The sequence below is a fragment of the Sturnus vulgaris genome, chromosome 26 (genome assembly GCF_052056855.1).
Source record: "Sturnus vulgaris isolate bStuVul1 chromosome 26, bStuVul1.hap1, whole genome shotgun sequence".
Taxonomy (NCBI): Eukaryota; Metazoa; Chordata; class Aves; order Passeriformes; family Sturnidae; genus Sturnus; species Sturnus vulgaris.
In genome coordinates, this window is record NC_142268.1 from 2,488,485 (window position 1) to 2,515,619 (window position 27,135).

The window sequence follows — 27,135 nt, forward strand, 5'->3', positions numbered from 1 at the left end:
TGCTTCCCGCTCTGCAGCCTGGCCCGGTTGCCCCGGGCCCGGTTCTCCCGTTCCCCTGCCTCCCACACCCGATTCTCCTGCTCCCGCAGGCCCGGTTCTCCCGTTCCCCCGCTGCCCACTCGCGCTTCTCTCTCGGTTGCCACCGCCCCTTTCCCCGGAAGTTCTGTGCCGCTCACACCATGGCGGACCCGGAAGCGGCGCCAGGCGGTGGCGGCCGGGCGGGAGCCTGAGCCCCGGAGCCCCCGGGACCCCCGGCACCCCCCGCGACCCCCGGACACAGGTAAGAGCCGCCCGCTCGCTCCCCCCGGGGCTCGGGGCTTCCTTCTCTCCTGCCCGATCCCTCCGTGGGCGGGGGCCGCGGACCCGCCCGGGCCGGGATGAGGGGTTCGGTGGGGACGCGGCCCCCGGGCGGGCCTGTCCCGGGAGCGGTCTGTCGGTGCCGCGGGGAGTCCAGGGGCTGCGGGGCTCGGGCCAGGCCCGGAGCAGTCTGTGGAGACGGCAGCGCCACCCCGCTCCCCCTGCGCTTCAGCCGCCTGTTCTCCCCACGCGTGTCCGTCCCGCTTGTGGAGCGGGGCCGGGGGCGCTCGGCGGGGAGCGCTCGGGGCTGAGCCGGCGCTGGCAGCGCGACTGCCTCGGAGAGAGCCGGAGATGCTGCGGAGCCTCTGTAACCGCGATCCCAGCAAAGCCCAGACCCCTCCGACCCTGTCCGAGCCGGGTCCGGACAGGGAATTGCCCCGGCTCAGCCAGGGTGGCCACAGCCAGCGAACCCTCGCGTTTCTGACTCTTTCTTCAGCTGCTTTTCCACTGAGCGCTGTGAAAACTGCACAGAATCGTGGAATGGTTTGGGCTGGAAGGATCTCAAAGCTCATTAAGTTCCACCCCCCGCCCTGGGCAGGAACACCTTCCACTATCCCAGGGTGGTCCAAGCCCTGTCCAGCCTGGCCTCGGACACTTCCAGGGATACAAGGGCAGCCACAGCTGCTCTGGGCAACCTGTGCCGGAGCCTCACCATCCTTACAGGGAAGAATTTCCTAATATCTGATCCAAATTTCCTCTCTGTTGGTGTGGAGCCATCGTGCACGGAGCTCCTACTGTGGTGCAGCACGTACTGGCCCAATTCAGAGCCTCTGCAATATGGAACCAGTGCTGTCAGACTGTTAACTGGGCTGGTACCAGAAGCTTCACCTTATTAAATACTAATGCCAGGTCTAAAACTCCTCAGAGTAACTGTAAATTCCAGTGTAAGGACTGTGGCTCCCTATTAGCTGGCTCGATTTATGGTGAAATTGAGATGGGCTGGGCAGGGCAGGTCCTGCAGGTTCGGCACTGGCATCCCAAAGCTGGGATCCAAACCCCTTGAGGGTTTTCTGGTCCGTGCACTGGCCCTGGGGTGAGTCTGGAGTGCAGGAGGGTGTTGGCTGTGGCCAGCTGTGCCTCTTTGGGGCTGTTCAAGCTGCACATCATCCTCATGTCGTTGGAGCTTTGAGCTCGTCCTGAGCCATGTGGGAATGGCTGAACCAGGAGCAGCTGGTGGTGGGAATGTTTAAGTGGAAAATGATGTGCTAATACTGTTGCTGTGGGGTTGGGAGTGCTGTGTGTCCCGTGCAGCACTGCCAGGTTTTGCAGAGCTCCATAAGCTGCCAGCTGGAGCCTTTGGAATCTGAGCTCTGTTATCTCTGCCAAAAGCTCTTTACTTGATGGGGGTCTGTTTGTTGGATGTTTACACCCTCATTTTCCTAAAATAAGCCTGTACCTGTCTCATTCAAATGTTGCTGGGAGGTCTCTGCACAGGAGCAAACCGCGCTGTGACTTGTCACCTTGAGAGTCCAGATCCCTCAGGGATCCCTCAGGAAAGCCTTCCATGCCTAACTGGGAGATTTCTACTCTCCTGAGACATTTTTTCTGTTTAAAACTTAAAACTCTTAAGTCTTTTATGGTTACACTATCGAGGTCTGCACTAGTGTGGGTGTAATCAGGGTGAACACACGCCTCTCACGGAGCAGGTGCGTGTTGAATCTGCCTTAAGGCTGCCCTGATCCGTAGGGAAATTGGCTTTGATGTCCTGAAGTGGTTTCTCCACCGTGAGTGGCTGCATGTGAAACAGAACGTTGGGACCTGCTCAGGTTCAGAGGGTTTCTCCCAAGTATCTCTTGGGAGAGAAACTGGAGAAAAAAGTGTAAAGAATTTGGGACCTGCATTTTCTTGGCTTCTGACCTTGCTTAGCCAAGTTCTTTGTGGAAGGAGAACAGCACCAGTGCTCCCAGTGCTCTGCCCCATGCTGGGGAGCGTCCAAACCCCTGTTTTTGGGAATACTCCATGTACCTGGTGTCTGAGCCACAGCCTCAGCCCTAGCTGTACCTTGCAGGAATGTGTTTGTGGTTTGGGAATGTTGGTGCTGGAGGTGTGAGGGTGATGCAGGGTGGATTTACACAGGAACATGCCGAGTTCCTTGGCAGAGTGTGCGTGGTGTCTGGGGAGGCGTTTTTGCCCTGTCCAGAAATAGTCCTGTGTGTTTTTCCCAGGTGGAAAAGCAGGGACAGGTGGAATCTTCCTGAGGGGAGCAGTTAAAATTTTCTCCTAAAGGGGACTCTACCTTCCAAAAAACTCTATTTGATTGGTTTTCCCCTTTATGGTCTGAGTATCAGATGAGGAGCAGCAAGGATCAAGCTCTTCCCTGTAGAAACTCTGCTATCCTTGGAGGACAGGTTTGTTCTTTTGTCACAGCTCTTGCAAAATCTCTGGAATTATCCAGATTTTTCTTCCCTTTCCTTACAGACTAATTCCCACAGTTAATTGCTTGCATGGATTATTCCACGCTGCAGCTCTGCACTGACTTGTGGTGCCCAGGTGATGCCGGGATTTGCCCTGGAGCCTGGCAGTGCCATGCTCAGCTCCAGGGCTGCAATCCTTGTGTCCCAGGAGCCTTTTCCGTGCTCAAAGCATTGAGGATATCAGGGTGGTTCAAAGTGCTGACTTAGGATGCCCTGAAGTGATTCAGTTTTCATCACCCATAAATACACGTTTTCCTCTCTGATGTTCTCCTTTGCGTTGGTGACAGGACTGAGTCCTATTCCCATCTGCTTGTTTGGTCTAAACTTCCCAAAAATACGTCAAGGAGAAGCATGAAAGAGGAACTTGAAGGTGCCTGGCTGCTTGAGATGTAAAACTGGCTGTTCAGAGTTCCGTAGTGTTGAGTTCCCATTTCTTTGGGGCTGTTACATCCTGACTGTATCCCGCAGAATTCCCTCCAGCTGCCGCTCTGGTGGGTGCCCATGCTGGAGGCTCATGAGTGGGTGCAGCAGGGTGGGGACACTTTGGGGCTCCACCTCTGCTCCGTGGGGGTGGGCAGGGTGAGGGGAACTGATCCCTGAGCAGGAGGAAGAGCAGGATCACATTCCCAAGGTGTTTTTTGTTGTTCCCAGTGCGTGGTAATTCATGATCGGCAGGTTTAGCTCCGGCTGCTCCAGGCATGTCTGTGGGTTTCTGGCTGTCTTCCTTTAACGGAGGCAATTTAAAATACACCAGCAAAGGTTGGAACACAACAGGAGGAAGTGCTGGCTGCGTTTACTGGGTTGTTTTCACCTCTGCTGGTCTCAGTTATCAGTGATCCGAGCCCTCACCCCCGGCTCTGTCCATCCTGCTTACAGCACAGCAGTTCTTTCTGTTTTCCCAACTGGAATTTTCCTGCTGGAGCGCTGGTCTGAGAAATGCCTAAAAAGCTCAAGCTGTTAAAAGCCAAAAGTTGTGCTCTCTAACCTCTAGACATGATGAATTCCAGAGGAATTCCAGACTGGAGCTTCCCCATAGCCCCTGTGCTGACATCAAACCTTTAAGCAAACTGTTCGGAATATTGAGACCATTCTGGAGCTCAATGATAGGATGAAATCACTCAGGGGCTTCGTCATCCTGTGCAGGGAGCTGCTTTCACTTTCAAACCTGGGCTGCCTGGCCAGGAAGGAAAACGTCCGGTGGGATTTTTAGTGTCGTGCACTCCCTGTGGATCTGGGGGATCGCTGCTCTTCCATAGTGCTGCTCCAAGAAAACGTGGCTGAAGTGGTTGAAGTTGGGAACGGGCTCTGTGTGCTGGGCTTTCCTCTCCCAACCCTCTCCCAACACGAGTGCTGGGACCGGGAGCCTCATCTCCGGGGATTTGCCCTAACAGCGGAAGCTGCCGCTTGGTCGGAGTGTGTTTGGTAAGAGAAGTGGTGGAAAAACACTTTAAAAGTTTGCTGTAGCGGGTTCTCTCACACGTGTGGGCCTCTGTGTTATCAGTGTTTACTGTCACAGCAGCAGGATGGGATGTGGGAGTGGAAGCACTTTGGAACTTGCTGATTTTTACGGTTTTCTGTGATGTGGCTGCCGGGAGGATGGTGAGATAGGCACAAACCAAGGGCTGTTCCCACTTCTCTGTTCTCGTGCCGGGTGTTGTCCTGCTGTCCTGAGGCTCATGCAAGTCTCTGACTCTGGGTTTAGTGAATTTTTAATTTAGTTTTTTCTTGAAATTTGGGAGTGTAAGCTGGATAGCAGCCCCTGGCACTGGAGTGTGAGCTCAGAGTGAAAGCTGGGCCAGCTTCCACGTTCATCATCAGGAGCTTGTTGTGCAGCACAAAGATTTGGCAGGTGCAGGCTGGATTTTGGGGTGTCCAGCAAGTGCCATTCTCTTGGGGTAAGGAGTTCCCTCAGCATCCTGCAGGATTGAGGTGAGGCTGGAATGGTGCCAGCTGTAGAGTGGTCTCTTGGTGCCTCTTTTTCTCCCCCTGTTCTCAATGCTTAGATGTATTTTGAACTTGCACTACAGCCCCCCACAAACCAAAGCCCAGATCGTTCCAGCTTTCTTGCTAAGCAGTTTTCCTTCGCTTTTCCAGTGGGGTGTGATCTGTGTGCAGTTTTCCTAGGGAACTCGTGCTGCTTTAGGAGCAGCCTCTGCTCTGCAGAGCTAATGCAGAGCAGGCATGGAGGGATACCGATATTGATTTTACCCTTGCTAAGTTCCTTTGGATGTGTAAGTAAAGCTGTATATTTGCTATGTGTCTTACAGGAATCATTGCTGCTGATTTCCTCTCAAAAGCTGTTGCAAGTAGGGGAAAGAAAAAAAAAAAAGAAAAGCAGCAAAACCCCTGAAGTCTGGTATAAGGAAGAGGCACAGGGTTTTATAGACACCAGAGCAATTGATGACGTTGATCTTGAGATCAGCAAACCTCAGCCCTGCTTGGGTACAGCCAAAGAGAATCTTTGCAAAATAGAAAAGAGAGACTTTCTCCCTACAAAAAAAACCCCAAAATCCAAATAATCCCTTTGGGAGTTCTACACAGCATTCCATAAGGTGGGATGTGAATGTTGAACTCTGCTATTCACACAGAAGGTCCTTAACACACGAGGGCTTTGCCTGTGACTCCACCATGGGATCGTTGTCCAGGCTGGTCCCTGTGGGCACTGCAGCCCCCACACAAGCCCTGCCCGGAGGGCACTGCTGGCACAGCTGTGGCGCCACGGGAAGGCAGAAAGAGTCACTTTAATTTCACTTTCCATTGCAATTGCCGCAGTCATTTTGTCCACCACAAGGTCGCTTATTTTTAAAGGGCTCCGGAGTCAGAAATGGCTTTTCAAAAATACTCTTTGTAGCAATTAGTGATCAGAGGTGGCTCTTTTAAATTACAGCCTTGGTCTGTGCTCTGTAGGTGTTGTGTGTGGCTGGATTGCTCCATCCAAAGGTTTTGGCCATTTTGATTTACTCAGCTTCTAGGCAGGGTCAGGGAGAAGGTGGGAAGGGGCAAAGAAAGATTCAGTGGAAGTAAAGACATCAAGCTTTTCTTTGCTTCTTCGGTTGTATAGGTTGCTTCCACCTCCTCATTTTTATTTTAATACATTGAATCCAGTTGGAAATTGGTTTCCTGTGGGATTATGGAGAATTTAGAAGAAAATTAATCAGTTTGGAGGTTTTCACTGAGAAGCTGCACTGGAGGCAGGGTGTTACTCTGGAGTTAATCCTGCCAGGACAATGCTCCTGCATTGGATACCCTTTTGCTGGCAAAAGGGAAAGTGCCAGAAGCTGATAAATTCAGTAATTTGTAGCATTAATACTATTAATTTCAAAAGAGTAACAAGGTATTATTGGGTTTGACTGGTGTGGGAAAGGTCTTGGTGCACAGAAACATCTGCCTTGGAACTGGGGAGACCCCAGTGTGCCACGGGGTGGGAGATGAGGGTTCACTGCTGGCTCAGCAGTGTCCCACCTCCAGAGCATATTTTCAGGAAAACAAGTGATTTAGGGGAGTTAATTACCATGAGTTTACACATGAGTGCAGAGTCTTCTTGTACATTAGATAAGGAAATTCCTCAGGCTGAGCCCAGCTCTGTGTGCAGTGACCCAGGTGATCCAGCGTGGGGACCTGCGGGGCTCCTGCGGTGTGAAAGGCAGGAGAGCTGTGTTCCAGTTCCCAGCTGGGTGAATTCCAGGTGTGGCAGTAATGGAAAGCTCTGTTTCCCATAAAACCCTCTCTTTTCTGAAGAGGCAGCAACATTTCACAGGCTGGTGGCTGTTTGCTCATCTCTCAGCTATGTTTAAGCTTACAAGTGTTTTTTTGTTTGTTTTTTTTTTTTTCTTTCCCCACCTCCCCTTTCACAAAACCTAAACGTGCCTTTCTTTCCCAGCCCAGGACATGGTGCAGGGTGAAGAGCACAGATAAAGACGCTCCCAGCACTCACTCCACAGCCTGTCCCACCCTCCTCCTGAGGACTCCATGAGGCAGGACACGGGCTGATGCCCTCAGCTCACCCCACCATGGATGGGGGGAACAGCTTCCCACAGCACCAGCAGCCGGGCGATGCCATCCACGGCATCCCCGGCCTCCGCTCCCAGCTCGCCGTGTCAGACATTGAGGTGAGGCCCTGCAGGTCCTGGGGAAGGGGAGGCTGTGCCCAGGAGGGGTCTGGGCAGAGCAGTCTGGACTGGTACATCCTGGGAGTCCTGGTCTGTGTTTACAGCAGCGATTTCCAGACTTCCCAGGCAGCTGTGCAGGATCGATCGGAGGGGTTGAGGTTGAAGTGAGGAGGGAAAAGCAGGGCTGTGATTAAAACAAAGCCTCTCTGGAAGCCTCTGGGTGCCAGCTCCTTGAGGAAGGACTGAAAATACTGAGAGAATCTGCCCAGGATTGCAGACTTTGTTCCTACCCCAGTACATCTCTACCAGACGTGTGAATCTATGTCCGGGTCCAGCTGTCCCTGTTTCCAGAGCAGCAGAGATAAATAAGTTTTATTTGTCCTGATATAGCTGCTAAAACCAGGCCAAGTCCCTGATGCATTTGTCCAACAGGGCAAAAAGCAAACCTATCCCAAAATAGCTGATGTGTTCCTGGAGTTTTCTCTTTCTGTTTCAAACTCTGGAATGTGTCACATGCAGGGACGCAGTTCAAGCGAGGCCCAAGTTCCTGTTGCTTCACATACAAGGTTTTATTGCTCTGGGCACAAAAACAGCAGATTAAAGGCTGCTGTGGAGCTGAGGAGATACTGTATTCTGTCCCTGATTTTATTGGTGTGAGCTGAGCTAAGAGCTTCCCATTAATTGGAGACTGTTCAGGGAAACGAGAAGACAAAAGGCACAGAAGGACATTTTTGAGTGTAACCTCTGCCAGCCAGTTTCAATTTATTGGGTTGATGCTGACATCCCACAGAGACTGAATCACAGAATCATGGAGTCACTGAGATTGGAAAAGACCTTCGAGGTCATCAAGTTCAATCTGTGACCGATCCCCACCTTGTCACCACACCAAAGCATTGAGTGCCACATCCAGTCCTTGGATACCTCCACGGATGGGGACTGCACCACCTCCCTGAGCAGCCCCTGCCAATGCCTGAGCACCCTTTCCACAAAGATATTTCTCCTAATGTCCAACCTGAACACCTCTTGGCACAGCTTGATGCCATTTCCTCTTGTCCCTGCAGAGTGTCCTGGGGAAGGGCTGGGGAAGGGGACTGACCCTGGTGACCATCTGGGGACAGTGACAGGTCCCAAAGCTGAAACTGGAGCCCTGCTCGAGGGATGAGGAGCCATCTCTGCCTCTGGGAAGCACTGAGGGAGGGAAGCCACGGGCCTGCCCGGGGATCTGCAGCCCCAGGAAACGGTTCCAGGCCTTTGTTGCTCTAACTCTGCCTTCTGCTTGCAGAATTCCATGCTGGCCGCCGACTCATGGAGTAGCTGCTACTCAGTCTCCTTCCCAACCTCGTCCTTCCCAAGTGAAAACCAGTGAGTGCTGTTCTCCTTTGTCTAATCCCCTCTGCTCTTGCACACCCCGTGATTCAACTGTTTCTTTACTACTTTCCATGTTTACTTTATTTCACGATCTGATGGGGAAATAATTGCATCATTCACTGATCTTGTGGCATTTCAGACACTGATGCAGCTTGGAAACAGGAGCAAACAGCTTTTTGTTTTTAAAAATGAGATAAAACCTTTGTTTTCTGGTAAACCTGGAGGCTGCAATAAGGGAGGAGCAGCCTTGGTTTAGCCTGGATATGTAACACTAATGGAATTCTTAACAGATCTGACTGAGCAAACACTGGGTAGTCTCTAGCTTTGCACAGATGTGGAGGGAGGTGTTACCTGTCCCAGGTGTCAGGTTTTGGGTGAAGTTAAAATCCTTTGCCACGTCACTGGAAGTGACTGACACTAACAGCCACATCACGTCTGTACTGAAAAATGTTGTTTTTCATTTTCCCTCTTTACAATGAACCTCTATCCTGGATCACAAGGTGGGATATGACAAATGTTTGGACAGCATAAAGTGGCCTTGTGCCATCACTGAGTGACTTGGGCCTCTGGTGGGGCTGGGGGTTTGGAGGCTGATCCATAGCTTCTTTGGTCTCTGTGAATCCAGGGAGTGGCACAGATACACAGGATGTGTTCTTTATCTAGGTCAGAGGTGGGAGGAAGGAGAATTGAAAGAAGCAGAATTCGACATCCTGTACTAACAACTGTGTTCCAGATGCTTGGAATTAAACTAGGGATTTAATGTAACCTCCCTCCTAAAGGGATTTTGGGCATTTTCATGGTGGGATCCCTCCCTGTGAGGATGTGAGTTGCAGGCAGATGGGAGCAGTGAGGATCAGCCCCTCTGCCAGGGGGATGAGAGGAATCATGTCCCTGTGTTGGTTCTGCTGCCCTGGTGGCCCTGGTCCCCTCTGGCCACAGCAGGAGCTGCCTGGCAGCACGGGGTGGATGGACAGGGCAGTTCCCCATGAGAGGGTACCAGGAGCTGCCCCACAGGTGCTGAGGGAGCTGAGCTGTGCCAGCTCCTCCCCTCAGGAGAACAGGAGACTTCTCAGATCCATTCAGGCCCTTTGCTCTCGGCCAGCCTGGCTGATTGGAAGGGGCTGTGCTTTTTGAGCAGGATTCCTGTAAATTACACGTTGTGAATCCTCCAGAGAGCTATAACAGAATTTCTGTTTTGCTGCATTGAACCACAAGATTAGATTGTGTTTATCTATTGCGTTGGGTTTTTTTTTTTGTTTTTTTTTTTTCCTTCTTGACCATTTGTTCTGGTTTTGCCCCTCACTCTCTTCCTGTTCGGTGCCGCTCGTATCAGCACTGCCGGGAACGTTACAGCCCAATCCTGCAAGGACATGCCTGTGTCTGACACAAACCTGGACTTGCTGCCTTTGCTGGAGTTACTTCTGGAAATGAGGCCCATTGTAGTAATGATTTGCTAGGGAATGGTTTAGCCAAGGCTGCACCTTTAGCTTCCTGTTCTTCATACCCCAGGAGCTGTAAAAATCACCTTTCAGGTGAGATTTTCCTTATCTGCATTTCACATTGAAAAAAAAAAGTCTGTGCTTTTTGTATTTGAAAATGGCACTGACTCTGTTTTAGGTGGATTTAGAGTGAGGGGGTTACAGGTAGGAATCCTGGAAGGAATGGAAATATTGGAAAGTGGGATTTTAAAAGCAGTTGTAATTGTAGCCCATGCTGTAACACAGAAGAATGCAGCTGGCATTAGAGGTGGTGCACGTTTTTCCTCAGAATCCTTGCAGAGAAATCTCATTTGCAAGTGGCTGTGTTTGGACAGGGCTTATTCTCATAGCAACACCTTTATCCTGAAGCAGGTTTTTCCTGTTTCCTTTCAGAAGGTCCCTTTCATGCTAGAGAATTTCTTTAGAAGACCCCAAATGTGGCCTCTTGGGTTCAGATTTTCTTAACCTGACAAATGTCAACAGTGTATTAAACCTCCCTGAAAGAACCAGGGAGGTTCAGGGCTCTGAGGAGCAGCAGCTCAGCTCTTTTCTGAGGAAATTATCCCTGCAGAGCTCAGCTTTCCTTACTGCTGGAGTCTCAGCACATTCCTGGCTGGGGGGGATCTGGGGCAGCCCAGTTGTGCTGTTGGATGAAGTGTCACAGCTGCAGCAAAGCTTTGTCCCCAGTTTCCAAAACACACGACCCCTTTTCTTGCTGGTTTTATGCCCTTTTCCACCTCTACATGGAGCATTGCTTGCTGAAATAGTAAAGCAGGTTCTGAAAAACATGGATTGGTGTCTAATGAGGAAGGAGAGCTCCAGGCTGGTGCTGAGGCAGTCCGTGGCCTCTCAGCTCTCTTTGATCTTCCAGTGGCTTGAGATGTGAAGTTTGTGTGTCTGAGTGGAGGACAGAGGATGGATCCTGGCCAAAACACACATGAGAGGTCTCAGAGAAGTGGCACTGTAGGCCCAGAAGAGTTTTGGATGCACTGGGTCACGGATGAGCAGCTGGAATGCAGCAGAATTGCAACGGAGCATTCCTCTTTGGATGGCTGGTATGATGAAACCAGCATAAATTTCCTTTCTGGAATGGTTTTGGGTTGTCCAGTGAACCTCTGAGGGAAGCTGCTGACCCACAGTAGCTTCCATGGAGCAGTTTGCCAGGAGCTAAGCCCTGGAGAGGCTGGGCAGGTGAGGACAGGGCGGTTTGCTGCAGGGTGTGTTCACACCTTGTCTGTGACAGGGTCACTGACCTGATTCTTCCAGTTAAAGCATTTTTGTCCCAGTTTAATTCAAGCAAACTTGTCAACGGCTCTGTGCCAGCCCTGCAAATGAGGGGGAACAGCTTTGAATTCTGACTCAAGGGCAAGTAAAGCCCAGCTCCAAAGGTACTGAAGGGATTTAGGGGCTTTCCAAGGAGGATCTCGGAGCAGTGCCTGCAGCTGCTGTGGGCTCTCCCTGCAAACTACAGGAACCAAGTGCATCTCACATGGATGGATTGGAAGACCAAGATTAAGAGTAACAAAATACCAACCAGAGCTTGTCATTCCACAGCAGGCCAGGGAGGTTGGATCTTTCTTCTCATTACCTTGACTGACCCCTGTCGAAGCCATAAAATGCCAGGGAAACAGGAGGGGGTGCTCACTTTTCCAGTAATAGTTTTCCTATTCCTTGGTTAGTTCCTTGACGCTGGCCAAGCTGTGTCCTCGTGTGAGAGACGGCGAGACCACAGCGGCCTCGACTTGAAAGCCGTTTAAACCAGCCTTTTCCTGTGTGGAAATACATTCATTCCCAGAATTTATGCCCAGATTTTAATTTCCTTGGATGGATTACAAAGAGCCAACAGTCAGGGCTGGACTGTGGGAGCTGGGATGTGCAGGTGTGTTCACACAGGGTCTCAGGTGTCTCTGCAGCAGGTAAAGCCATGGCAGCACAGAAAAGAAGGAAAAAAAAAAAAAAAGGAAAGGAGGAAGGAACTGTTGGTTTTTGATGATTTTATCTTTAGTGCTGGGAAACGAGCAGGAGCTGTTCGTTTTTGAGGATATTATCTTTAATGATGGGAAACAAGCAGGAAAAATGTATTTATCAGAGGAGATAACTGTGTTTGCACATAAATCCACATGTAAATGTTCACCGGGTGTGTTAACGAGCTGCTGGCCACACATGGCACCTTAATTGCTTAATAATCCTTTGGCAGCTTGGCATTCCCAGCTCCTGGGCAGGAGTTCTGTTCAAACTCTGTTTCTCCCTTCCCCCAGCACTCCGTTCAAATTTCTGGCTGTGGGTTCTTTGGGCATTGGGGAGAACATCCAGGTCCAGCTCCCCACAAGAGGAAACCATCCAGGCAGGGTGGATGTCCCGTGGCAATTGCCCAAGCAGGAGCACGGCCCCTTACGGGAAGGATTACAAAGCACATTCCTTGCTCCTGCAGGAGAGGGAAACCTTGTGCAAACCAGGAGGTGGCGTGGAGCAGAGGCCAGCAGCTGCTCCTGGGCAGGAGGAAGGAAATTGGGCTGCTCTTGTGCAGTTTTTGCCCCTGGCTGCCCGGAGGAAGCGGATGCTTGGCACAGGGAACAGGAGGAAGCTGGCATGGCCCTGCCCAGGAGAAGTCAGGATCTTTGCTTTGTTCCTTGTTAGCTGAGCAGAGATCTTGCCTTTGAACTCACACCAGTCACATCCCTAGTTCCTGTCTCTGGGTAACAGTTCTCTCTGTGTTTCCCAGTCTCCAGCCCTTCCATTCTGACCTGCCTTTGGGGTCTGTGAGTGTTGAACCCCCTGTCCAGGTGGGTTAGCAGGGGTGTTTCCCTATCAGAGCTGGCTTGTGAGGCTGTTTTGGGGGTTTTGTGACCCCAAACTGGCATTCAGGTGTGATGTTTCCCTGCACCTTGTGTCCTTACGTGGTGTGACTGGCAGGTTCATCACACCCATCACGCTGGGACGTCCCAGGGCTTCATTCAGCTTTGTCATCAGGGCTGAAATATTGGGTACTGCAGACCATTGTTATCTATTAAATCCTTCTTGGTTACACAGATTGCCAAGAATTATATTCTTAATTCAGTGTTCTTACACTGCTGAGTTTGGGAAGTGGGATGGAACTGGTAGAGATATTATTTTGCCATCTCTCTTCTGCATAATATCCAATAAAATCCCTCTCCTGTATGTGACATCCTGAATTTTCAGTTTCACTGCTGCCAGAGGCTGAAGTGAGTGGAGAAGTGCTGGGGACTGACAGGGAGTAGTAACTGCTTCTCCCATTTCCTTACAGGCAATATTTTAACCCCCCTCAGGATTTTTATATGGATTCCATCAGCAGACCACATTTCTTGGATACAAACTATGCAACTGTGGACCCCACTGACTTCTTACCAAGAAATGGGGACTTTCCTCAGGTAAGTGCATGTTCCTGATGTCTTTGGGGAAAAACGGGGCTTTGTGGTGCTGGGGGTTATTTTTCAGTGTTGTCTTACTGAGGGAAAATGAATAGATGGATGATAATAAATTTGTCCAGCCCCAGAGAGGAATTGTGTGCAGTTGGGGTCAGTCCTCTGACATGCGGAATTAGAAAAGTGTCCATGGTTTGGTAGGAGCTTCTCTGTGGTAAAACTGCTTCTGTCTTTTAAAGGAGTGTTTGGCATAAACACTGGCAGTGCTGGGGGTGGTCCTGGCTGCAGGAGGGTCCTGGAGTGTGAATTGAACAGACTCTTCAGTTATTTCCCTCCCAAAATGCTCTTGTGCTGCACATTCTTCCTCACTGGTTACAAGTGGTGGATTCCTGAATAGTGAATATTTAGGGATTACATCAACTCAGTGCCCAGCATTCCAAGAGTGGAGCCAGGTCAGTTGTTGCAGAAGTGAAGTGTGGGAGGAATGAACAGTGACCCCGAGTCTCTCCATGTCTCTGGGGACCCAGAGCTCCCTCACCCCGGGGATCTCTCTGGGTGGGAAGGAACTCTTTCTATGGAGGTTTTGGAATGTTGCACTGGCTTTTGGCAACATCTTATGGGAAGATTAGTCAGTAAAAGCTGCAAGTAGTTGATATGACAGAGCTAACTTTGGAATAAAGAAGGGATGGGTTATATACTTTCTAGTAATTAATACAGACACTGGTGTCTGCCTGTGTGTATGTATTAATTCCCCCCTCGTTGTGTTTTTGGTTTCTTGGCGTGGCTAAAGAGTGGTTTTATCCCTCCTTGGGGCTGTGATTTCTGCAGGTTTGGATGTGCATGTTTTGTGCTTTTTGAGGTGGCCACTGGTGTGGTCCCCCCATCCAGCTCCCCGTGCCTCACATCTGGGACCCACCTGGGCAGGCACTGGGAAGCTGCTGGTCAGGGTTTTCTGGCTGGATTAAACCAGATAAATAATTGAATCACAGGAGCATTGATCTCTGCCTCCTGCAGAATTAATTGTGGGAGGAATGAGGCAGAAAGGTGATCTCATCAACTTGTGAGACCATTTACTGGGCTGCAGTGGGAAGGGGAGAGGGGTCCCTGCCCATAGGTTTCACCTCCAGGTCTGGTGGGGTTTGGTTGATGGGTTCAACGGGAAAAGGGCTTAATTATTTCTTTAACTTATGTATATTCTAGTATCTCAGTGGTCAGTCAGCTTCCTTCCCTGCTGCATCACAGAAATTGATCTCAGCCAGCTTGGAGGAGCAGATTTTTTGGGGTTCTTTGTGAAAGGAGATGCTTTGTGTTGGCTGGGTGAGAAAACAGCAGGAGGCTCTGAGACAAAGCAGGTGTGAATAACCTCAAATGATTCCCAGAGCAAGAAATAGTTCTTGTGCTGCTCTTACTCTTTGGGAGAGGAAGCCATGGGTGAGAGTGAGGTGATTTTAGGCAAATGGGCTTTTGTTTGGACTCTTTCTTTCTGTAGTGAGACTGCACCTATTGTGGTGTGCAGGTGTTCTGCCCCCAGTATGGACACAGCAAAGTGTCCTCTGAACCCAACACAGCCAAACCAGTTCCTTCACAGGGGTATTGTACCACCAGGTAGTGCCATGTGCTCCCACGAAGAGCAGAGCAGCTTTATGGTGCTCTCCTGTCCTGTTCCATGGTTTGTCTGTCTCTGGTCCCTGGAAATTCCACAGGTAACAGGGCAGTGATGTGTCCCCCTGTGTGTGCTGAAGCTGAGGAAAAGTAGATCAGGCTTTGTTAGAGCTCTGTTTTCCATGCTGAAGTTCCCTGCTGGAGTTGGTACCTCTGAGGGCTGGGATGTGTCTGGAGCTCCCCAGAGCCAAAGGACAGCACTCGGTTATTTCACCTCTGGGGCTGTCTCTGAAAGAGGAATTTCAGGCTCCAGTCATCCTCTAACAGCTCATTCTGCAGCATGGAGCCAGGTCAGCGTTCTTGAACACTCAGCTTTGGACTTCTGAGCACCCTGCACGGTCTCTCCTGCTGCTCACTCGGATTTGGATGCACTAAGCACTGACATGGAAGTCGTGGATGAACCCCAGGGGTCTCTGAGCCATCCGGCACTGCTCATCCAGAGAAAAGCTGCAGATCTGCTCACAGGAGCCAGAGTTGGAGCCTGGCTCTGGTAGAGCAGCAGGCCCTGAATTGGAGACAGTGGCATCAGTCTGGAGCCATCTGGGAGTGTCTGGAACTTTTCCAGTCCTTTCTTCAGCAATGTTTTCCACTTTACTGATTTCTCATTGTCCCAGACGCCAAATTGTTAAATATTAACATTTGTCTTGGGAAGCTGAAATGTGCCATCCAGGAGGGGTGGGAGCAGCTGAGTGGTTCCATCTTTCCAGGTGGCTGTACAGGAAAGTACCTGTCTTTTCCAAACTTTACTGCTGCCATGGTAGGAGTGGCAAGGGCTGGTCCAACGGTGCCAGATGGAGCAGTGGAGCCCAAGAGGCGAGGCCATGAGGAGTCTGCTGCAGATGCTGGTAAGAGATTCCTGATCCAACCCGTGGTCCTTGGGCAGGCAAAATGGATCAGGAGCTTGTGTGAGGACTTGTGTTGCCTCCACACATGGATTCAGGCTGTTCTCTTGGCTTTGCTCTCATAGCAGAATCCAGAATTTTGAGGAATAATGAAGAAGGATTTGAAAGGTCTAAAGAGCAAATGATTGAGGCATTTGTGTAGCAAACCCTATCTGTTGGTGGCAGTGATTGTCCATGTGCCATAGGGTTTGGGGAGTGGGAGTTCTGGTGCGTTTTCCTCTGGTATTGGCATTTCCTCTCCTCACCCTTCCATGTTTTGTGATGGGAGTCCTGGTCCTGCAGAGTGCAAAGGCTTTGCTGACCTGAGGATGCTGAGAGTGGGAATTGCCACATTTTCTAATGGCTCTGGGAGTTTCTCTGTAGTTCCTTTCACCTTGCTGAGCGGGGAAGGTGCTTCTCTGCATGGCCAGAACAGCCTGATGTGAACTTGAACTTGTTTCCTCCACAATATTCTTGTGTTCTGGCTTGCTCCTGGGTGATTCATCCTTGCCGATCTGTTGGCATTTTTTATATAAACAAGTGGCTTGAGCGGAGGTTCAGAAAATAGTTCTGGGAGGCCACGTTGGGTCTGACAGTGTTTCTGGTCTTGGGAACTGTTGTCTTCTGCCAAAGTCTCATCCCAACCACATGGTGCCATGTCCTTATGGAAAAGTCTACGGGCTGCCCACGTGTCCTTACAAATCACAGCCCTGAGAAGAGCGAGGTTTAGTTTCTGCTGCTTCCCTCCCTTCCTGCTGGTTATTCCTGCAGTCCCAGGTGCTGCTGAATTGGGATCTGGCACTCAGGAGCAGCAGTTCTGCAAAGGAAGGCACTGTGGCCGTGGTGGTGCTGTCTTGTGACACTGATGGTGAGAGCTGTTAATTGCCATAATAAAACATGGAATCCAGGAGGGTTTGACTTCTTGACTCTGGCCTGTGTTGTCCCTGTGAGCTGTGTCTGTCCCCAGAGCCTCATTGAGTCAAAGCATCCTCTAGGAGAGCATCCCTGCCATGTAATACCTGCTGCTCTTGGCCACCACTGATTTTTCTTTACTTCACTGCCCTGGTCAGTTCAGAATTAGTTGAAACTGTTATCTCTGATGGCAGTCTGTGTTCCCTTTGCCTAATTTTGTGCGACTTGTGGCTCCAGAGCAAGACATTGCTGAACACACAGAAACCTCCTCTGCTGACTTCATGTGTCCTGTTAATTGAGAAATAAGCCTGGGAGGGGGAGCAGCTCCAGGGGAAGGTGGAACTGGGGACATGGTGTGTCTGCAGATCCTCCTTCTCCCCTCAGTGAAGCAGCAGCTCTGGATGTAAATGCTTTGGGAGGAACTCTGGTCCCCTTCTTGAAACATGGTTTGTGCTTGGGCTGGAGGGAGGAGGTGAGGCCAGATGGATTTATCCTGTGGGCCAGAAGGAATTGGTTGCTCCTGGGCAGAGTCACCTTCAGAAAAGATGCAGTTCTAGCCTTGTTTGATCTGCTGGGCTGGATGGGGGCTCCTGACCACACATGTTAATCATAAACCAGCCCTCTCCTCACCACCAGCCCCTTGCAATCTCCTGTTAATCTTCCTTGTTAAAACAGGAGGAGAAATTAACCTGCTCTTAAAAAAAGAATTAATTTTTAGAAGTGCTGCAGTGCACAGAGCTGTGGTGATTTAGGAGAAATCAATGCAACAGTTATTAAATTATATGGAACACTTGGTTGTGGCTGAAACAAAGAGTTTCCTGGAATAAGAAACGTTCTGGAACTTCTGTTGCTGTCCTGGAGTTATGTCTACAGGGAACACAGACATTAAAATCCATTTGCAGGCAGTTACCTGGCTCTTGGCCTTGGGTGAACAAGTGGCTTTGCGTGCTCGTGTCTTTGTTTCTGCACTGCAGGTTTGGTGTTTGGGCTGATGTAATAATGCTTTATAACCCCTCGGGTGAGATACCTGACACTTCCTGCAGGCCTGGGGTAAGGAAAGTGAAAGCTGTGGTTGTAGCAACTCAGTGTACACTGACCAAAGGCTTGGGGCACTCCAACTGAGGCACCCTGAGCTGGTTCCCAGGAGGAGGGGAGGTAGAATTTGGCTTTTGAGGTAGAATTTGTTGTCAGTGGATTGCAGGAGCCCCCTCAGATGCCTGTGGCCCTGGGGAAAGGGGTAAAAGAGCCTGGAGGGCTCAGATCTCCCCCTCTCCCATTCCAGTCTTGATATTTTCATCTGTGTTGCTGCCTCCAAGCAGCTATGTCCACCCCGGGCAGGAGGGATGGAGATCTGCCTTCTGAGGTTTTTGGCAGGCACCATTCCCTGCCTCCTTTCTTCCCAAAGCCAACAAAAGTGGGAAAAGCCAGTCTGAAACTCTCAGTGCTCTTAAAAGTGCTGGTAATAGAATCCAATAGCAGACCATGGGGACATGGTTGAAAATATATGCTTTAATTCAAAGCAGAGTTGGTCTGAGTCAGGGGGTGCAGAAGGTTCCCCAGCACAGCGACTCCCTGGGCTTGGCTGGAAGGGGATAAGTCAGATGTGAGTGCTGGAATAATCCTGCTTTCCTTGTCCCTGCCTGTCAGCACACATGTTCCTGGGTGAATTGTGGGGAGGAGGATTGCCTCTCCCCTTGGAGAGGCTGGGAACATTGCAGGTGGTGGTTCCACAGTGGTTTATCTTGCCCGTGGTGATTACACTGCTGTGGTCTTGCAAAATCAATTCAGCAGCCCCGGGTGTCTGTGCTGTGTTCACACTTCCTTCGGCAGCACAGGTCTCTCATGTCTGCATTTTGCCCCACTGACAGAAAAGGAAGAGGAAATAATTCACCTGCTCTTCCAAAGGTTGCACAAATTGCGAGACCTCGATTGGCTCAGGCAGGACACAGTGGTTCAATCAAGGTCACACAGCAAGCTGCTAATTAAGACATTTCAGAAATTAAATCGACCTCTTCACTCCAAACATGTCATTAAAGCACCTGCCCCATGGGCCAGCAGAGCCTGCCCTTAAACACAGCAAATTCAGAGAAAAGCAGCCTTGAGAACCCTCAGCCTTTCTCCACCCCGAGCCTGCTGCCCACAGAAACCGAATTCTGTTGTCACTGCAGTCCCTGCAGGATGCTCTGCTGGCTCCCAGGGAAGCTCTGGCTCTCAGAGAATGCTGCTTGCAGCCTCCACTGGGAGGTGAGATGGGTCCTGGGAACAAGGAGAGCCCAGCAGATGCTCCAGCTCCTCCTAAGAGCCCCATCCATGACTGCAGACCCTGCCATAGCTGCAGCTGTGCCAGGGAAAAGGTGTTCTTCTTTCCCATTTGCTTCTTGAAAAAACCTCCTGGACTAGGTATGGGTTGATGTCTCAGTGGAGCCACGGTGCTGCAGAGAATTCTGCCCTTGGAAACGAGCCCTGCTGCAGATTTTTGCCCTGTGGGTGGTTTTCCAGCCTCAGTACCTGGCAAGTTTTCCTTGGAGGGGCCCATCCTCCTTCCTCGTGTGATGGCATAAAGCAGAATTCCTTTGCTCAACTCTCCCTGGAGGGCTTTGTCTGCTCGCCTCTCTCACGGGCCTGCTGGGACTTTGTGCCTTCTTTCACTCCAAGCTCTGTTTTTTTGAGAAATGCCTGATAAAGATGGGATTTCCCAGCTGTTCCCAGCACAAGGCCAAAAGAGGATCTGCCTCAGCAGTGACAGCCACAGGAGCAGGCACCAAATCCTGGCTCAAAGATGGATCAGGGGCGAGCTGTGCTCCCTCAAAGCCGTGCTGTGGGTGCCTGGCAGGACTGGGAGCAGGGATGGAGAAACTGGGAGCAGGGATAGAGAAACTGGGAGCACTCAGGGCTCCTCTCCCTCCCCATTCCCAGCACGTGCACTGCTGGGTTTGCTGGGCAAACTGGAACTGACCCTGCGGGCAGAGCCCTGATCTGGGGCTGCCACCAGCCCTTCCAGGGAAAAGTAAACAGGAGCCTTTTGCACCCAAAGCAAACATGGCAGTTCCCAGGGATTTTCCGGAGGGTGGGGGATTGTTTGGATCTTTGCTTTAATCTGCAGAGCCGTTGGAGGAGACCTTCATTAAGTTTATATTCCTTTTCAGTTGTCCCTTTTTGTGCATTTTTCTCTTCCCCACTAGAAATTTTTGCTTATTTCTGTTACCAAAACTGTTTAAATTAAAAGGGACAGCCTTGAAAAGAGGAGGCAACGGTCCCTGGGAAATAATAGCGATCCAGGGAGGAAAGGGAAAAGAATGGGCCACTCCTTTGGATTTCTAAAAGGCACAATTTGGGGTGGGGCAGACACCAAAAACAAAGAGAGCACATGGCTCTTGGGGGGACACCAACGTGAGAATACTCCTCATGAGCTTTGTCACTTCCACCACTTCACCTGAGCCCTAAAATCGTGGAGGGTGGGGGGGCAGGAGGGCAGGACCCCCAGGCCAGAACAGCCAGGGGGACAAAGCCTGGCTTTGGGGAGGGAAGCAGAGGGAGCCCCGGAGCCCTCTGGCTCTGCAGAGCCCGGCGCTGTTTACTGTGCTCTGTGGTTGGATTACACCACGTACAGTAATTCTCCTCGCACTGCCAGTAATTTCACTGACTTACCAAGCAGGCATCATTTCCTGAAAGTCAGCCCTGGACTTAGAGGAAGTAAGAGCCCTCTCGTCGTGACTAAACACTCTATGCAAATCTCCGGGCACAGGACGGCTCTGCCGGGCCCCGAGTCTCCATTTTCCCTGCTCTGCCTGCTGAATGTTGGCTTTTAAAGCCCCCCGATGAGCCCTGGCTGTGAATGGACCTTTCTCCACTTTGCGCTCAGCACCCTCCCCCTGCTGCTGCCTCCCGCTCCGACAGCCCCCCGAATGCTGCTCTAAAATGTCCCAAATGCAGTTCTGGCTGAAGTTCCCGTCTCTCTACAAGGTAAAGCCTCATTTTTCCTGGGTTTTTCCTGCTCCTCCGTGGAATTCCTCGTGCGTTTTTGGTCACCGGGGCAGTTGCTCCCCGAGAGTTGTGCAGTGGCTGCAGAGTTTTGGGAGTGACGCCTCTCTCCACATTTGGTACCGGGAATAGATTTTTTTTTTTTTTTTTTTTTTTTTTTTTTTTTTTTTTTTTAATTTTTTTTTTGTCCCAAAGATGTGATTTGTGTTTTGCTGGAACCTGCATTCCTGGACGCTGTTCTGTCAGTCAGAATTCGGTCTGTGAGTGTAGAATTTGGAGGGAAGGAGCTGTCTGAGGATTGATCTGTGTGTTTGTGTAGGTGTGATGGCTTTGAGGGGTTTTATTTCCAAAGTTGATGCAGGGTGCAGGAAGCGAGGAGAGCACCAGCCAGCCAGAGCTAAACCCTCCACACTGCCAGTTTATTGCCCCAAATTTAGACAGACTTTGGGGATTGGCAGCTAAAAGATTTTATAGGGATCATCTGCAGCTGCTTATTCGGTCACTCCTGAATAATAATTTGCTTAATCTGTGACTTTTGAGGTGCTAAATCTCTCTTGGCTGGCAGTGTGGCTGTGGTTGTGGGTGTGTATTTGGGTATATAGATATGGTTTTGGGTTTTTAATCAAACCCCTTCTTCACTTGGGTGCTCTGCAGAGCAGTCATCCAGAGCTGCTCTGCAGACACTGTTTCCTCAGTGTCTGGATTGTGAGAAAACAAACCATTTCTATTGATGGCTTGATGGAAAAAAAAATATTTTTAGGATGCTTGTTCTGTCTGTATTTAGACTTCACCTGTTCTTTCATTATTTTTAACACTTTGTTTTGACTGAGGGAGCTGAGCTGCTCCCAGGGGCTTGGAGAAAGATCAAGTGTCTGGGCTGGGGTACCCTGATTTTTTTCTGATCTTTTCTAGGAAGATAATTGTCTGATAATCTCAGTTTTGGGATAATGACAGGAGTACCGTGTGCCACAGTAGCAGCAGGTCTCTGAAATCCACCTGCAGCTCTGCCTCCAACTCTGGGTCCTGGGCTCAGGAGAGGTCTGGACCTGCTGGGGCCAGTCCAGAGGACACCACGGAGATGCTGAATTCCAGGAATAAGATCTGTGTAAAAAACAGTTGCAGAAAAGTATCTGAAATAAAGATCCTGCCTGTCAGGACAACTTCCATCTACAGAAATTCAACTTCCACTGAAACAGAAGTGCTGTTACTGTAGAACCTCATGTTTCTAATGAGAAAAACTTAAAATTCTGATTAATCCATCTGAAACAGGGTCAAAATTACACGTTTCAAACCCCAGTACCTGATCTGACCCTGACCATGGGCTTTTGGTTGATGTGATGATCCTTCCTTTTCCCTGAGGTCACCAAGGTAGCTGCTTCCATTTGCAGCAGATAAACCAGTGGTGTGATTAGTCCAGGCATGGTTTGTACTGGTTGTGGTTATCCTTGTGTGCCTTTGTGTTGAACAATTACCCTGGGTTTGATAAATGAGGTGATGGTGGTGGAAGTTCTTGGGGCAAGGAAGCTGGCAGGTGATTAACTTCAGTGCTCTTTAGATAATGCAATTAGTTAAGATGAATGAGAGATTCTGGAAGTTTGTGACTAATGCCACGTAATGCTGGCAGAGGATGGGATCACTGCATCACTTCCAGGAGGAGTATTGTCCTCCCTCTGCCTTGGGGCTGGTTTCCTCTCCCCAATTCAGCCCAGCGGTAGGGCTGGAGTCTTGCCTGGGGTTGCAAGGGGCTGGGTGACATTTGCTGGAATGTCTTGGGTTGGGTCATGAGGCTTTCCCATATCCTGTTGCCATTCCAGCCCAGCCCTTGCCTATTGTTGGGACCCTGATGGCCACTGTGCTGCCCCACAGCCTCCCCTGCCATGACATGGGTGTGCAGATGTTTCCTCCTTCCCCAGCTCCTGTCAATGCTCTTTGCAGGTGAACAAGCCCCGCTTGGAATTGTCTCAGCAGTGGGACTGGGTGGGATCTGGGACCATCTGGCTCCTGCACAGGCCACTCGCTCTGGCCATGGCCAGACCCACCCAAATGTTCTTCTTCTTTCTCGAGTGTGAAGGGGAGTCCAGAGATCCCTTAATTCCAAGGTGATAAATCTGAGTGCCTGTTCAGTCTCTGGATGCTTTGATTTCTGGGTAATCCTAAAATAGCCACAGAAATATCAGGAGCAGGAGTTGCCCAGGAAGTGCTGCCCTCGCTCCCTGAGCCTTTAGGTTCCCCAGTTGGTAATTGAGGAATCCAAACTTCCCACATCACACCTGCCATTGCTGGAGTGCTTCCAGCACCTGCACTCATGGCTTCAGGGCACACACTGGCCAAAAGACACATCCCTGAGAAGAAAGGGAAGGGAAAGTGTCCCAGAGGTTTAAACACCACAAACCCATAACTTTTGATAGCAATCGGTGGGGTCTGACCCAGCTCTTGGCCTGAAGCCCTTGGGAGCAGCAAGGCCAGGCTCAGCTGCTCGTGGGTTTATGTCAGGCAGGGCTAAGTGACTTTTAAGAGTCTTTGGCTGCCTTTCTGCCTGTGGTGGGAAATTGGCCCTTTACTGGAAGTGAGCAGTGATTCCTCCTGTACCAGCCCCTGGCTCAGCTGGCAGCAGCCTGCTGGGTTACCCTGGTGCTCTGGCTGGGCTGTGCTGACACAGCTGTGAGGAACCACAGACCCACCCGTGTTGGCAGCATCTTTAGGGCCACCAAGACAGACCTTTTGGTCCCTTTGCCCTTCTCTCAGGGACAGAGGCTCATCTCTGGCCAGACCTGAGAGCTGGAGTTTGGTGCTAGAAGTACGTTGCTCTTAATTTACAGCAAAGTTTTTCTGCTTTGACAAAATTTGAAAAATTTGGTGTTGGAGGAGGGCTGAGGTGATGGAGCTGGGGAAAGGGCAGGGTCTGTGCCACAGTGAAGAATGCAGAGCAAGAAGTGCTTATCTTGGTTCTTGCCGCCTGAAATTGGGAAACCAGACCAGGGCTTGATGTTAGGGAGGGGATTGATGGCTCTTTCTGAGCCAAAGTCTGTGTGGCTCAAACCAGCAGCATCACTGGGCTGGCACCAAATAATACAATTGCAAACCATTCCAGCCCAGAAAAAGAGCAAGGGCTCTCTCCTGGTCCCTGTTGTTGAAGTTCCTTGTTCAGGCTGGGGCCAGCCCTTGGGAAGAGGATTGGTAGATCTGCCTGGATTTACCTAGATTCAAATCCAGGTGACCAGCACTCCTTCCCCTGCTCCTGGCAGCCTCGTGTGTGCAGAACCTGCCAGGAGGAGAGGGATGTTTCCCACAGGCTCCAGCTAGTGCCATGTTGGAAATTGCAGTGAAATAGCCATGCTGTGATTAGGTGTAGCTGGGTCTCTGGGGGTCTCTGCACATGAATGAAATCCTTGAGCCCTTTGGGGTCAAGCTGAAGCCTTTACACCACTTAGCAGCCTTTTTTAATCAATCACAAAGTGGGGTTGAGTGATGCCTCATTGAATGCTCCTCTCTCTCTCCCAGTCCATGGTGCAGGGATGTGCACAGCCCGAGTCAGCCTTGACTGTGTACCCACACTCCTGGCCAGGGCTTTTCCTGCTTTTTCAAGAAGCAGATTTTCAAAGAGCACCACAGAGCGTGTCCTCAGTGCCAGGTTAATTTCTGGGATCTGTGGAGCGCAAAGTATCGGAGCCGCTCATTGAGCAGCAAGAAGTGAGAACTTGCTGGCTGAGTGAGGAAGGAGCTCTCTGGTCTCATCCTGCCTTCTCCAAACATGGCTGTGCCTCTCTTCCAGGATTCTTCATACCTCGATGAGCTCTCCAACAACAACTCCCTCTTCTCGTCCCCCGCGGATTCCCTCTCGGACATCGCGGATCCCAAGGATTTCCTGCCCGCCGACAGCCTGAACCACGTGCCAACACTATGGGATGTGAACACGCCACAGCAGAACCAGATCGAGGTAGGGCTGCTCCTTTCCCATCCTCTCAGCAGGCTTCACCCCATGGTGGTTTTACCAAGGAGTTAAGAAACCAACCCGGTCTGAGGTGAAGTTTGAGGTGTGGATGTTATTCCGCTGTTACCCGCTCCACCGGAGGAGGGAAGGGGTGAAGTGGTGTTCAGTGTCCTGGAAGCAGGAGGGAATCCCCTCTCAGAGGGATTCATGCACTCTTCCAGAGTACAGAGCAGGCAGTAGCTCTTTCCCCTGGCAGGTAGGTGCATCCTGGGGAGGATCTATCCCTAAAACATTCAGCAGATCCAGGCTGCTCAGGAGTGCTGAAGGGATGGACTCCAGGAAAACCATCCTGACATGGATCATTAATTTCCCTCTGCAGCAGCACCTTTTGTTTGTTCACAAGGGCAAATAGTTCAGTAACAATGACTAAATAACTGTCTCAACTTCAGACTCACCATTTGTGTTTACTTTGTGAGTCCAAGTCCCTGCAAGCTTTTCCATCCCAGAGTTTTCTGGGGTGTGGCAGCTCCATGCAGTCCTTCAGCATCACCTGATTGTGGGCATTTTTGGGCATTTTCACCAGCCTTCTGCTCTCTGCTCTGCCTCAGCTGGGGGACTGACATGGGCACCACAGGCACCAACTGGCTCTGGAGGTTGTTGGAGCCACATCATCCACATCCACTGGATCTGGGTCTCAGCTCTTGGCAGTGCCTGTCCATTTGTGCCTCACATTTCCATTGGAGGTCACTCCCTTAGGAAGAATGAGGGAAAAACATCCCAAGTGGCTACCCCAGGAGGCAACTGGGGTAGTCACTGCTACATTTTGAGGTTCTGCTGTGCTCAGTGTCTCTGACTGTGCTTCCTTGATCAGTCTGCAAGCCTGGGACCAGTTGGGACTTGCAGTTTGAGGCAGCAGGAAGAGAGCTGAGCTATTGGAACGCAAGAAATGGCTGCAGACATCCCAGGCTTGCAAACTGGATGGTTAAAAATGCTGGAGAGCAGATGCATCCCCCAGGACAGAGGAACCACGTGCCACATTGCTCTTGTTCTCATATTATTGTAGGGTTTTTATGTAGAAGCCCAAATCCTTGCAGAAATGATCTGTGGTGGCCTCTTTCCAAACGTGAACTCTGGTTGAGATATTCAATGCTTAGAAAATCCTGGAGTCCTGTGTCTGTGGAGTGCACAACAAAAACTTACTGGGAAATGCTGTTCTAAATCCAGCATGAAGGAAACAAGGGAGAAACAAACGTTTTGTGTGAGACTGACTCGTGTGAGCACAGCAGGATCTCCAGCAGAGTCCTTGTCCCTGTGCTGTTCCTTGTCCCTGTCCTTTGTGTCCCATGCTGTTCCTCACATCCTGCCCTCGCCCCTTGTGTCCTGCTGAGCTCTTGGGCTCAGATAAGGCCAATTAACTCCTTGGAATTCCATTTATAAACGACTTCCTTTGGAAAGGAATCTCCAGCTAATTTTAAATGTTATCTTATGTGTGCTTGTTGCTGCTTTTTTGGGCTGTTTTTTAACAGTAAGATTTGCTGAGGTGGTGTCAGTTAGGTGCATCCTGGACAGGACATTTTGGTTTCATTTTTGTGTGGAACTGGAACCGTGTACTGGGGTACTGAGTGAGAGAACTGTCAGATTGACTCACTACTGGCCTCTGCACATTGGTGTGAAATATCAGAAGTTTAGATTATCATATTCCTCCCCACGTCACCACACCATCGTATTTTTCCATAGAATTTTAGGAATTTTGGCTTTTGAGCAGCCAGAGCAGTCACTAAGCTACAGTGGTGGAACATCAGTCACGTTACATCCTGATTCCTGTGATCCAGGACCTCCCTCAGCTGTGGCTGTGCAGCCAGCTCTGACCCACAGCCTGCTGCTGGGTTATCAGGAGTGTAGTTTTTCCAGAACTTTTGTCTCAGAGACCCAGACAGAGCAGGAACATCAATCTCTCACAGTTCTGATGCACGGGACATCCCAGGAGCCAAGCTGGATGCATCCTGGGGGAAGCCCACCTGTAGATCCCAGGTACAGGAACAGCCTTGTGCTTTGTGCTCTTTAAAAATAAACATTCCTAGCTCTCTGAGAATCCCTGGATTGAGGTGCCCAGTGCTGAAGCTGGAGGTGGTTTGGGATCAGAGTGGAAAGGGCTGGACACAGAACTGCCTCCATGTGCCTGTGGAGAGCTGTTATCCCAAGGAAAGGAGCTGTATCCAATCTGTTGGCTCTGTTTATCACTCAGAAATGGGCAGAGAGGGAAGAGCTGCCACCCTGTGAAATATTTGCAGGAGCAGCAGACAAAACAGCTTTGATTGTAATGGAGTTGTGAAATAACCTTTTAAAAATAGTCCCTGTCATACATTGTGTTTTCTGTCATCCATCTCACACATTCCCAGTGCTTTTAAGGCTGGGAAGAACAGACCAGCCTTGGAAGCCTGTGACTGGAATTTGTGAGCTGCTGATGCAGTTTTTTGTTGCTCATTCACAGTATGTGAAGCAGCCTTCTCCCAGCTCAGGACCCAGGGAAGGGATTTACACAGAGGGAAGTTGGCTTGGCAGCCACGTGGGACTGATTCCCTTCCCAGGGAAGTCACAGCAAGGTGGGACAAAATGGAGAATAATGCAGAGAGGAAGAAAGTGGAATAAGAGCAGGGCT

The 27,135-nt window shown here is 50.4% G+C and overlaps 1 protein-coding gene across 4 annotated transcripts in view; it reads left to right on the forward strand.

Annotated features, from left to right (window-relative positions):
* Window positions 1-177: 177 nt before the first annotated feature.
* The window catches only part of SBNO2 (strawberry notch homolog 2), a 47,162-nt gene continuing 20,204 nt past the window's right edge, over window positions 178-27,135 (forward strand). For 2 of the 4 annotated variants that reach the window (XM_088179233.1, XM_088179234.1), the window contains exons 1-5: window positions 178-280; window positions 6,652-6,880; window positions 8,163-8,242; window positions 12,992-13,115; window positions 24,318-24,482. In XM_088179233.1, the coding sequence (XP_088035359.1) occupies window positions 6,761-6,880; window positions 8,163-8,242; window positions 12,992-13,115; window positions 24,318-24,482 (489 nt within the window). In that variant the 5' untranslated portion in view covers window positions 178-280; window positions 6,652-6,760. Of the gene's footprint in view, window positions 281-6,651; window positions 6,881-8,162; window positions 8,243-9,628; window positions 9,781-12,991; window positions 13,116-20,123; window positions 20,528-24,317; window positions 24,483-27,135 lie in introns of those variants that run through there. The other 2 variants (XM_088179235.1, XM_014882901.2) reach the window with 2 other exon arrangements.